Genomic DNA, 14,013 nt, shown 5'->3' on the forward strand with positions numbered 1-14,013 from the left:
CAATGCCTTGGTTCTGTCCAAAACCTAGTTTTCCACATCCAGGTAGTTGGTTTTCCCACAGGCTTGAGTCCGAGGACTATGCAATGCCTTGGTTCTGTCCAAAACCTAGTTTTCCACATCCAGGTAGTTGGTTTTCCCATAGGCTTGAGTCCGAGGACTATGCAATGCCTTGGTTCTGTCCAAAACCTAGTTTTCCACATCCAGGTAGTTGGTTTTCCCATAGGCTTGAGTCCGAGGACTATGCAATGCCTTGGTTCTGTCCAAAACCTAGTTTTCCACATCCAGGTAGTTGGTTTCCCCAGAGGCTTGAGTCCGAGGACTATGCAATGCCTTGGTTCTGTCCAAAACCTATTTCCCACATCCAGGTAGTTGGTTTTCCCATAGGCTTGAGTCCGTGGACCAATGCCTTGGTTCTGTCCAAAACCTAGTTTTCCACATCCAGGTAGTTGGTTTCCCCAGAGGCTTGAGCGTGGACTATGCATGCTTGGTTCTGTCCAAAACCTAGTTTTCCACATCCAGGTAGTTGGTTTCCCCAGAGGCTGATCCGAGACTATGCAATGCCTTGGTTCTGTCCAAACCTAGTTTTCCACATCCAGGTAGTTGGTTTCCCCAGAGGCTTGAGTCCGTGGACTATGCAATGCCTTGGTTCTGTCCAAAACCTAGTTTTCCACATCCAGGTAGTTGGTTTCCCCACAGGCTTGAGTCCGAGGACTATGCAATGCCTTGGTTCTGTCCAAAACCTAGTTTTCTCTTTGTGTGGGATCTTGGCTTTAGGGGAGTTAGCTCCTCAGCCAAGCCCCTAGTCAAGAAACGTAGTCCCTAACAGAACTTTGTACTAGAACTCTATAACTAATGGTTAGATATATCAGAGGAACTGTTTCGACTTACCACCTGCGCCAACACGTAAGCCTTCCCCACAGACGGCGCCAATTGTAGGGACACGATTCGTGGCGGACCGTAACAGTGTCGGGTTCGCACGTAAAACGGCCCTAACAATATCATTTGTAGAGCGTGGGTTTGAAAGGCTAGGCCTTGATCGATAGGCGGTGGGTTTTTCAGGGGGTTCATACAAGGTTAAATGATCGTCACCCCTAGAGTACTTCTCATGGAGGTGGGCTGGGAGGCTCTCGTTTCTTGGCCATTTTTTCCCAGCCCCTTCCCAAGATTACTTAGTTTTCCTTTTATACTCGCCTGTATCCATTTATCCTTCATCCACGTGTAGGGTCAATCTTTCCAAGGCTGATACTTGTCCCATCAGTCTATCCCCCAAAGTCATTGGGGGTGGTTGTAAAAGCCAAAGAATGCGGCCCTGTCGGGTTCAGAACATTAAATGATAATAACAGCAGCTTTCCCCGGATATTTTAGATCTTTTTTCCGAGTTTCAGTTTTATACCATTTTTACCCTTCTTTACGAGGGGGAACTTTGGGTCTGCCGAGGACTGAACTACCCTCGGCGGTACCCAAAGGCTATTTTGTTGAACTTGGGCCATAATCCTCCTCGGCTTGGCCCATAAATCATTTACGCCCTACAAATATTTATTATTTTTTACCTGGACGCAGTTTATAAATGTTTAGAATTTTGTTAATAAATTATTTTTATAAAATTTTAATATTATTTTTATGAAAAATTATTAAAAAATTTAACAATCTTTTTTTCATAACAAATTTTAAAAAATAATTTCTAAACTATTATCCATTATTTAAGAAATGAATTACAACATTTGTATTTTATTATTATTATCTATACTATATAATGTACCTGCTTGATTCTAATTATTATATAATTCATTGCACCCTTGCATGCCTTCATTTTATTGTATCTCATTATGCCACTCCCACCTACCCTACATGTCTTCATTTAACACACCTAGTGTATCTTACCTGCTCATTTACTTTTGTTTTCCTTCGCTGTGTTTTATAACTACCCTAGTCTTCTCCTTTCTAACTCTCAAGCCAGCGTATTCTCTGTGCTCTATAGCCGAGATTCTCTCTCCTCCAATCTCGCCCATTCTCTTGCTTGCTCATCTCCTTTAGTCTTGTGAACTTAGACTTGTGAAGATGTATTGAAAATACATGAGAAGAAGACGTAGAAAATGACACTATTGTCAGAATGGTATTTTTTTTCATGACATTGATATTCATCTTTTCCTTTTAAGTCTTTTATTTAAATCTATTTTCTTTTTTTTTTCTTCTATTTGTTTGTTCTAATCAGTGAGATCTTTTGCAGGAAATTTGGAATGGAAGGATTAGGAAAGATATATTTACAAGTAAGTTGACATATTATTATTTAATAAAAATAAAAATGTATAGTTGCAAAAATTCCGTCTACTTGTTTTTTTTTTTTTTCCCCACAATAATGCTAGTTTATTTTAGTATTGGAAAAGTTTTTATTTTTAATATATATATTTTTTGATATTGTGTTGACGTGAAAAATTGTGGAAGTTTTAGAGATTTTGGTTTTGAGAGATACTATGTCTACAATATTTTTATAACAAATCATAAGTAGTTAGTTATTATTGGTTCAAACTTAAAACTAGCACTAAGATTATTTTTTTCCCCTAACAATAACAACCTATCACTTAAAATTTGTTGTAAAAATGTTGTAGACATATCATTTCTTTTTAGTTTTATATATATATATATATATATATATATAAACTAGTCTCTAAGCACTGCTCAGAGGCTCATTTATTTTTTTGAATAAAAGTTAATAATTTACTTCTATTATAATTTATAAATATATATTTTTATTTTTTAAACAAATAAAATGATAAACTTTAAAGATAAGCAGTAATTATATTTCTTTTGAACATGAATCGAAAAAAAGTGCAAAGTTTAAAGAGTTCTTTTTTTGAATTAAAAAAGGAAACTCCTAAGATTTTGGATTTTTAAAAAAAATGTCCTTATAACAATATGGTTCAAAAATGGCCTTATTCAGATTAGGTAACAACTTCAAGTTTTGAAAATTGGCAGAAGAAAATTATAAAATTTCATTTTATTTTTATAACTTGATATTTTTAAATTTTTTATATGAAATTTTGATTAATTTAAATATCTTAATAATTTCGAACAAAATTTCCAATTCTCCTCTTCCGGTAGGTGAAAGGAAAAAATTAATAATAATTCCTTTTGCAACCGCAAGATTTATAATTTATTTATTTCCTCTTATATAGGTCGAATGACTCGAATTAGAGTTTCAATTCCAATATATCTTTTCTTTATGAGCTAAAGTGCTAGCTTTTTTCATCAAGTTAAAGTAATAAGAAATTAAATTACGGAAATACCCTAACCATTGTATCAATCTCTTATTGGGTATTTGTGTTTGTTTTTGGGATTAAGCATGTGTAACCCAAATTTTGTTTATAGAATCTATATTGTTTATCTGAAATTTTTATTAATTTTAATTACTTTCCCTTTAGATCTGCATGAGAAAGTTCCTTGCTCTTTCTTCAAAAGTTTTCGAAATTTTTAAACTTGTTTTTCGTCAACAAAAATCATGTTAAATTTGTATTAATGTTTTAGTTATAAAGGTTTTGATAATTGGGATTTCATATTGCACTTAATATTTAGCTAATTAGTGCTTAAACTTTGGCTCAAAAAAAAAATTAGTGCTTAAACTTTTATTTTTTGAAGGATTTGGCAATAAAGAGCAAATTCTGGTGGTTCAAGTGTGGTAAGGGGTGGAATAAAGAATGTTTACTCCCTAGTCAACGCGTTATATTTGGTGAAAGTTGAAAGAGAGCATGTTTATTTTGGAATGGAAGGATTTCGAAAGAATGTAATTTTTCAGTTCGCAGTCTCAACCTCCCGCGATCTAATGCGGTTGGAAAATAAGAGTCTGTAACAATTTTCTTCAAATATGAATGTTTAAATTTGTATGTGATTTTAAAACATTACCTTTTGTGGTTGGTTTGTGTTATTATTGTTGTTCTAGACTAGACACGTGTTATATTGTCCTGTTGTGGGTCCAGACTTGTATCCTATTGTCTTATAATGCCTTTATTTGGTTTTTTTTTTTTTTTCATGTTTATTTATTTTTACTATGATTTTATCTTCAATTTTGTTTTGGTACGAAGTGTGTAATAAGGTTGCGTATGACCATAACTGTTAAAGGCAATTTATTATTATTGCTATGGTCTTATTACACTTCTGGTATGAGATTGTTTCACCTATCTTTTTAGCTTTATTTTTAGTATTTTTAGCAATTAAGTTGTTCTCACTTTACTTTCTTCTTTGTTAATGTCGTCTTCTCATTGTTGTCTGAAGGAGAATCCTCGCCTGAGTCCATGGACTCTGACCAACAACTGACCGTGAGTCACTGAGTCGCCTCTTGCAGCCAGCTCGGCATGACCAGGCCAGTTACCTCCTACCGCCGATTTGAAGTATGTCCTAATCTGAAAAATCTAAGTTTCACCTATTGGTATTTTACTAGTTTTGCAATGTGATATACACATGAATGTTAATTAATTAGTTCTAGAGGTTATCTCTTAATTAATCTTTTTTACTTGCTCTTTTATTTCCTAAGGTAAGTTTGACTTCCAGTTTGCTATTTTATTTCTCTAAAAAGTGTTAGCCCAAAATGAAGATGTTGAAATGGTCTGTTCATGACTTGCAAGCAGCCAAGAACTCAAATGAGTGATTGAAAGTAAGGGTGTGCATGCATGTGATACAATTTTATTGGTCAATGCATGGGCCATAAATAATTTTTTCTAATTTTTAATAGGATAGGACGTGGGATGATTTTTATTTTATTTATTTTTTAAGAAACATGTGATTTTTGTAATTTTTTTTTTAAAATTTTATGGTTCATTAATATTAGATTCATAGTATTTTGCATTCATTAATTCACTTGACACAAAGATTAAAAAACTTAAGTAGACACATGACACATGCTTAAGTGGAAATTATGGTGTAGTTCTCACTTAAATGTAGTCCTCGCATAAATTTAGACATGTGTTACATGGTGTAGTCCTCACATGACACATGCATTTATACAAATATATATACATAGATACATTTAAAATTAAACACAATTTTTATCATAAAATATAGATAATTAGTCAAATTATTTTTTAAAAGTAAACATAATTAGTCACTTTTAAAATTCCTACCTAAATTTAATACTACTTATGATTTTTTTTTTAATAAATTTTTAATAAGATAGAACGTGTGGTGATTATTGTTTCATTTATTTTTTAAGAAGTATGTGATTATTTTTATTGAGTATATGTGATTTTTTTTTTAAAAAATTATAATTTATTAAAATTAGATTCTTAGTATTTTGTACTCATTAATTCACCTGACACCAAGATTAAAAAACTTCAATAAACACATGACACAAGTTTAAGTGGATAATTATGGTATAGTTCTCACATAAATTTAGACACATGGCGCAAAATTGGATTATAATTTCAAATTCTAATTCAATTTTCTCTTAAACTTTACCTATTAATATATATATATATATATATGACTTATAAATTTGAATTTTTTTTAGTTATATGTTTATGTTTTTTATGGTTTATTATATTAAACTCGTTTACTACACTAAATTAACTAATTTGGTATAAAAATTTAAAAATTTAGATTAGATGAGACACGTAGCGCAAAATTAAACTTTAATTAAAATTAAATTTTTATACTAAATTAACTCACTTAGCTCAAAATTCTAAAATTTAGATTAAATGAGACACATGACGCAAAATTGGATTCTATTTGAATTTCAATTTGAAATTTAATTATTATATATATAGATATCGATGACTTATTAATTTGAATTTTTTTTAATTATATGATTATGTTTTTTTATAGTTTATTATATTGGACTCATTGTTTTTTATACTAAATTAACTAATTTGACATAAAAAAAAATAGATTAGATAAGACACGTGATACAAAAATAAATTTTAATTAAAATTTAATTTTTACACTAAATTAACTTACTTGCCATAAAATTCTAAGTTTAGATTAAATTAGATATATGACGCAAAATTAGACAAGAATCTACGTTGCAAACAGTTCTACCTATATACAGGGCCAAACTCCACCTTATCAACACAGCCACATATTCACAAACAAAAAAAAAAAAAAAAAAAAAAAAAAAGAAAGAAAAAAAGGCACAGCTACATAAAATTTTTGAAAATTCTCAGTGAAAATGCAAACAGCACTGCCAATTTTATCGAAAGTGAGCTTGAAGCTCTTTTTATACATAAAAGCACTAACCGAGTGCTATTCGCAGAAGCCGGCAAAGATTTTGTCGACTTCTTCGTCAACATTCTCCGCATACCCGTTGGAAATCTCATTACGATTCTCAAACCGGACATAATGCTTGGTAGCTTAGTAAACATTCACGACAGCATTATAAATTTAAGTCCATCGATTGGGTCGCGCATGCGTTCCGGACTGCACTGCCACTCATCCAATGGAGTGAAAGAAGCCCCATACCTGGTGATGGATGATCTGGAGGTGAAACTCCTGTCCACACTTTCTCTATTAATGCTGTTTAACGAGTTTCATGTCAAAGACGGGGATCTTGAGGAGAAAGTAGTCGAGATGGGCAGGGATGAGGTATATATATTTGTAAAATTCTAGTTATGAAAAATAGGGAAGAGCACCGTACATAAAAAAATAAAGTATGAAGTTTTTCTCCTTTATTTTTCGTCTTCTATTATCTTCAAAAGAAGGAAAAGAAATAAAATTATTGGAAATTTGAAATTGTGATTTTTTTTCTTCCAGATAGTGGTAAAATAACTATTTTTTCTCCTGTATCTGGTTTATTGTTAGGGTTTGAAGCTGCTCAAGGTTTCTCTGCTGTCGAAAGATTTGACTCAAGTTTTCCTGCCGACGGTGAAAGAGGAAGTTTAGATGAAGTACTGCTAATTTGGTTTATAGTTTTGTTTTGTTGCAAATATGTTTCTAAATACCAAGTCGGACTTGACAATGTATTTGACAATTTGCTAACATTTCTCTCGTCTAAACTCTCTGTGTACGTGTTTTTGCTAATTTTAACTTTATAATAGCTGGCTTTTAAAGCAGCATCATTTTTCTTCTAGAGATATGACTCCGTAGTCCGTACGAGGAAAAATGACATTTGCTTTTATTTACTTGAATTAAAAAAAAAAAAATTAACTCTAGTCTTGCCCTACGGGTTACAGCCTTACAGGGTTACAGTCTTGCAACTTGTGTCTTTCGAAGAAAAAAATAATGCCGTATAAAAAATATATTAAAAAAAAAATACTTGAAGTCCTTTTTAAATAACTGTAGTCTGTCGTAGATGTCTTCTAAGCCTTTCTTTGAAGTGTTTTTAAGTCTGATGTAAATACTTTTTATTATATAAATGGGAAGCTACATTACCTAATAAAACCCAAAAAAAATTGATAAGTTGATAATAATACAAAATTCTAAAAGCTCGCATCGACTTTACGATATGAGTGATTTAACATAAAGGATAAAAGTCATTAGATTCGAATTCAGATTTTTTAGAGTTTTTAGGTTATTCTGTCAGGGAGAGTACTTAAATCTCCTCCTTCATTTCTTAGAGCCATAGCCTCCTGACACTCATTTACGTGATAAGAAATCTATCATTTCAATTAAACTTCTGGTTTTTTTTTTTTAACACGGCCCAATGTAGCTTGCCCACAGCCAACTGGACATCCTCAAACAGCTTTGAACGGCTAAACGAACTAAACTTCTTTTTTCTTTTTTTTTTTGAGGAGCTAAAGTAACTAAACTAAGATAAATGATATTATAATAAGAATAATGAGTTATTTTTAAAGATCTACTCAAATTCAATGCAAAAAAAAGGTGTTAACTCTAAATAGTTAGATCAAATGTAATAAAATTTGTATAATTTGAACCCACGTGTAGTCAGGGATGAAGGCCAAAATGGTCAAATATCACTTTTTTTGGAAATTTTTAGGAAAAAAACATTGTTTCGAAAGTAAATTGTAAACTATCACTTTTTCAAGAACTCGATTTTCAAAAACTCGAGTTCCTCATCAGTTTTGTCACTGTGTCACTGTTGAGTTGGAAATTGTGAGATTAAAAAAAATTATGTGGTACTCGAGCTTAGTAAACTCAAGTACCATGCAACACAATACTTGAGTATACTAGGATCAAGTACCTTTTGTTAAAAAAATGTAGAAAATTTTATTTCTATCGTACTAGAGTTTACCAAACTCGAGTACAGTGTATTTTTTTTTTTTTTTTGGTTTGGGATAATCAACAAATAAACATAAAGATAAAGATAAAAATTAGTAGCTTTTTTATGTTTTTATTTATTTAAATAGAAGCATTGTAAAATACAGAGATTTTAATTTCGAAATATGAATTTAATTTTCTATATTAATTAAAATTGTTCTTTGTTTTCTCATAAAAATTGTTCACTGTTTTCTGTATAAACTATTTCTAGGAGTTCGCGTAAAATTATTTTCTGTTTAGTATTACTTAAGAAATTGTTCACTCTCTTTTTTGCATAAATTATTTTTTGTTCACTATTTAAAAAATTGTTCACTGTTTTCTCATAAAACACCTAGTGAAATCTTGTTTTTTAAATTTAAAAGCCAAATTTAAATTCTTTTCCATGTTTAAATTTCACAATAATCGAATTTGTTTTTCTGCATTGATAAAATCTATTTCTACGTTAATAAAATTTGCCCTCTACATATCATATTTACTGTATTTTCGAAGCTGCTTACTGTATTCATAAAATCTGTTTTTTGCATTAATTAAAACTGTTCACTCTTTTCTGCATAAACTGTTTTTAGCATTGGCACAGTTATTGCACTTATATGGTTTTTGTGTTATTTTTAAATATGTAACCATATGAAAGAAAAATGAATGATTCGTATAAATCACCTAATGGTAAATGTTTCAAAAAATTCGAATTTGTAAAAAAGTTCGAACTAGCAAAACTGTTCACTAAGTAAAACTATTTTCTGCATTAAGTAAAATTGTTCACTGTTTTCTGCATAAACTGTTTTTAGCATTGGCGTAATTATTGCACTTAAATGGTTTTCGTATTTTTTTTAATATGTAACCATATGAATAATGGACAAACTCCATGAAAGAAAAATGAATGACTCGTATAAATCACCTAACGGTAAATGCGTCGAAAAATTCGAATTTGTAAAAAAGTTCGAATTAGTTGAATGTAGAAATTCGAGAAAAATCGATGGAAAATCAATGAACGTACCAAATTGTGAAGGTGTACATAAGATGTACAGATAGTCTAGCCTTGTTTAGAAATTTAATTTCGTTGAAAGTACAAAATAATGAAAATTCAATGGAAAAGTATGTACGTTAGATGTATAGATCGTATGAATTTGTTTAAAAATTTGAATTCATTGAATGTACAAAACTGTGAACACTCAAGGAAAAATTGTGAACATTAGATGTACAGATAGTACGAATTTGTTGAAAAATTTGAATTCATTTAGTGTGTGAAATTGTGAAAATTCAAATGAAAATTAAAGAACATACCAAATTGAGTAAACTTAATGGAAAATTAATTACATTAGATGTACAGATCATCCAAATTTGTTTCCAAATTTGAAGTCATCAAATGTACAAATGGTGAAAATTCAAATTTGAAGTCATCTTGATTTGATGAAAATTTCAAAATTGTTGAACGCACAAAATCCTGAAATCTTAATGGAAAATTGAAATATTGGAACGTACCAAATCGTGAAAATTCAATGGAAAATTGTGTACATTAGATGTACAAATATTTTGGACTTGTTAAGAAATTTGATTTCGTTGAAAGTACAAAATCATGAAAATTCAAGAGAAAATTGTGTACATTAGGTGTACAGATCGTTCAAATTTGTAAAAAACAAAATTTAGATGTGCAGATCGTTCGAATTTGTTGATTGTATAAAATCTTGTAAGTACAAAATAAAATTGTGTAAATTAGATTTACAGATAGTCTGAATTTGTTGAAAAGTTTGAATTCGTTAAACATACAAAATCATGAAAATTAAATGGAAAACTGTGTACTAATGTATTGATCATCTGCATTTATAACCTCAATTAACGTTCCAAGCATTATAATTTCAGTTATTAGGTGGCTGGCGTTTCAAATTTGATGGAGGTTGCCAATGATGGGAAGCTTTGGAGTGTCTGGGGGAAGGTTGGCTGCTTTCTTGACTTTCCTTTGTTTCAAAATCAATGACAAAGTGAGGATGAGAATGAGTACAAGAAAGATAGTCGGAATCCAAAGTAATGTGAGAAATAATAGATTCATGTTTTTTGTTTGGTGATGTAGTAAAAATAGATGTGTTTAAAAAAAGTACACAAGAATGTGAGTTCATTAACTCGAGCTTTAGGTAGCTAGATCAAGGGGAGACTATTTAGATGGAGATGGCGTTAGATTTAAGAGTATGACATACATGTGGATTTGGGTCCTACTTACACTTTGTGTAACTCTAAGTTATTTTACATCACTCAATATTTTTTTGTTGGATGTGAATTTTAACAAATCTTTTGTTGGGTTAAATTCACTTCTAATACTCTATGTGCTAGCAAAATATACATACACACACTATAGCTGAGGAGTTATTGTTGGATTCTAATAAAAATATGGTATTATTGCACAGTTATTGCTTGCTAAATTACTTAATTCTTGAACATTTTTTTCTCTCTTTTATTTATTACAACTCTCTAAGAAAGAAGAAAAAAATTATGCGAAAAAATAAAACCTTTAGAGAGATAAGAGTCTGTTTGGCATCAATTTCAGCTTTTAGCTTTTAGTTTTTGTGTACAGCTTTTTAAAACCTCATTTTTTCTTGCATTATTTTTCACCTTTTCAAATTTTTTCAAAGTAGAAATATAATTTAGCACACTTTTAGCAAAAAGTTTAGCAAACTGCTAAATAAGCTGTAAACGGACACTAAGCTTAAAATAGTAGAACCTTGGAAATAGCAATTATATTACCATTTTTTTTCGGTAGTAACACCCCATGTTCCACCCCGGGAATAATTTCAGGTCATTCCGATTTGTTTCAGCCATTTTGGATTCAGAGACGAAGATAAAAGTTTGATTGAGGGGATTAAAATATAAACAAAAAATGCGTATCATCTATTTAGTATTAAGAAACTATCAACAAATAAAAAAATACAAAATAATTATTTCTTAATATATTAAAATACAATTTATCTATTAAAAGAGAAAACAACCTTCTTTTAAATGACAGAAATCATCAATATTAAATTTTTACTAACTCATTTTCCATAGGTAAAGAAAAATCACAAATAAACAAATAATTATACAAACAAAAAGAGCCAAATACAGACAAAATAGATACTATGCACACAGGTCAGCGCTACAATTCACACTATAATAAACTGATTTTATAAAATTTTAGCAACTAACCATTCAAAGTTTCAAACCAATTCCACTTTAAAAGGCTCCACACAATATATCCAGAACAATAAAAATAAAGACAGACAATCTACTATTGTAAGTTTCTAAACCAATTCCACTTTAATAGCAAATTATTTATTTTATAATAAAAAAATACAACTATTTGGGCGGCAAAATTAAAGAGAAATACAAGAGTCCGCGGACGAAAATGGCCAAATACCACCACTTTTAGAAATTTATAGCAAAAAAACACTGTTTCGGAACGATATAGGGAAATATCACTTTTTCTAGAACTTGAGTTTATGAAACTATGGAGGGAAATGGGTTGGAAAGAATAGAGATTTCCTTAATATGCCAATATACACGTACGAGAGTCTTGGAAGCGTCGGGCATATCATGGTCGGCAAACCTACAAAACTAAGTACAGATACCACCGCAATAGAGTTCACCGTAGCAGAACCACCTTGGTCAACCCTATACGAGAAGAGGTGTGAGTTGGAAGTGTATTATCGATGACATGGGTTATGAGTTCCTAAGGCACGCTCAACCGAGTTACCTAGAGATGAACCTGCCAACATACTTGCTCATCTTGAACAAGAGAACAATCAAATGCAAAGACGATTAGACCGTTTTCGTGCAATCCAAAAAGTTATGAAGCATCTAAAGGGGAAGGCACAAGAGCGAGCCATCAAGTCTATTAATGAAGTTACTGCGTTAGATGATAAAAGAGATATTTTAGACTTCTCAGATTCAAGTAATGATGATTTCCAAAAATTTCTACCTACGAACATTAGACGTTGTTGTTAATGTCTACACATTCTTTGCAATAAAAAATGTTGTTGTTAATGTCTGACAACTAATGATTATGTACATTCAACTTTTGCAAAATCTAAAAATTAAATGTTCATTAACTGTTGAGTTTACACGATTTTGTTCATTCAACGATTTCGAATTTTTCAACAAATTCGGATGATCAATACATTAGTACATAGTTTTCCATTTAATTTTCACGATTTTGTACATTTAACGAATTCAAACTTTTCAACAAATTCAGACTATCTGTATATCTAATGTACACAATTTTCTCTTGAATTTTCACGATTTTGTACTTTCAACGAAATCAAATTTCTCAACATGTCCGTAATATTTGTACATCTAATATACACAACTTTCCATTGAATTTTCACGATTTGGTACGTTCAACAATTTCGATTTTCCATTAAGATTTCACGATTTTGTATGTTCAACAATTTTGAAATTTTCATCAAATCAGGATGATTAGTACATTAGTATATAGTTTTAAATTGAATTTTCATGATTTTGTACATTTGACGACTTCAAATTTGGAAACAAATTTGGATGATTTATACATCTAATGTAATTAATTTTCCATTAAGTTTACTCAATTTTTTATGTTCTTCAATTTTCATTTGAATTTTCACGATTTTACACAATCAACGAATTCAAATTTTTCAACAAATTCGTACTATTTGTACATCTAATGTACACAATTTTTCCTTGAGTTTTCACAGTTTTGTACATTCAACGAATTCAAATTTTTAAACAAATTCATACGATCTATACATCTAACGTACATACTTTTCCATTGAATTTTCATTATTTTATACTTTCAACGAAATCAAATTTCTCAACAAGTCTAGACTATCTGTACATCTTATGTACACCTTCATGATTTGGTACGTTCATTGATTTTCCATCGATTTTTCTAGAATTTCTACATTCAACTAATTCAAACTTTTTTACAAATTTGAATTTTTTGAGGCATTTGCCGTTAGGTGATTTATACGAATCTTTCATTTTTCTTTCATGGAGTTTGTCCATTATTCATATGGTTACATATTTAAAAAAACACAAAAACCATTTAAGTGCAATAATTGCGCCAATGCTAAAAACAGTTTATGCAGAAAACAGTGAACAATTTTTATGAGAAAACAGTGAATAGTTTTACTTAATGCAAAAAACAAATTTTATAAATGCAGTAAGCTGATTCGAATATACAGTAAACATGATATGTAGAGAGCAAATTTTATTAAGGTAGAAACAGATTTTATCAATGTAGAAAAATAGATTCGATCATTGTGAAATTCAAATATGAAAAAGCATTTAGATTTGGCGTTTAAATTTAGAAAACATCAAACAATTTTTTAAACAGTGAACAGAGAATAATTTACGCAGAAAAGAGAGTGAACGATTTTTTAAATAATGCTGAATAGAAAATAATTTTATGCAAAATACTAGAAATAGTTTATGCAAAAAATAGTGAACAATTTTAATGAGAAAACAATGAATAATTTTTCTTAATGTAGAAAATAGTTTTTCTTAGTGAACAGTTCTACATTCAACTAATTCGAACTTTTTTACAAATTCAAATTTTTCGAGGCATTTACCATTAGGTGATTTATACAAATCATTCATTTTTCTTTCATGGAGTTTGTCCATTATTCATATGGTTACATATTTTAAAAAACACAAAAACCATTTAAGTGCAATAATTGCGCCAATGCTAGAAACAGTTTATGCATAAAACAGTGAACAATTTTTCACGAGAGAACAGTGAACAGTTTTATTTAATGCAAAAAACAGATTTTATGAATACAGTAAGCAAATTTGGATGATCAATACATTAGTACA

At 30.2% G+C, this 14,013-nt stretch overlaps 1 protein-coding gene across 1 annotated transcript; it reads left to right on the top strand.

Moving 5' to 3' along the window:
• The first annotated feature begins 6,135 nt into the window (after positions 1–6,135).
• On the top strand, positions 6,136–6,984 carry LOC115973169. The gene is made up of 2 exons (XM_031093418.1): positions 6,136–6,567; positions 6,784–6,984. The coding sequence occupies exons 1-2, from the start codon at positions 6,325–6,327 to the stop codon at positions 6,862–6,864; spliced, it is 324 nt and encodes a 107-aa protein (XP_030949278.1). The 5' UTR covers positions 6,136–6,324; the 3' UTR covers positions 6,865–6,984.
• Positions 6,985–14,013: the final 7,029 nt, after the last annotated feature.

The sequence above is a fragment of the Quercus lobata genome, unplaced genomic scaffold, assembly GCF_001633185.2.
Source record: "Quercus lobata isolate SW786 unplaced genomic scaffold, ValleyOak3.0 Primary Assembly Scq3eQI_404, whole genome shotgun sequence".
Lineage (NCBI taxonomy): Eukaryota > Viridiplantae > Streptophyta > Magnoliopsida > Fagales > Fagaceae > Quercus > Quercus lobata.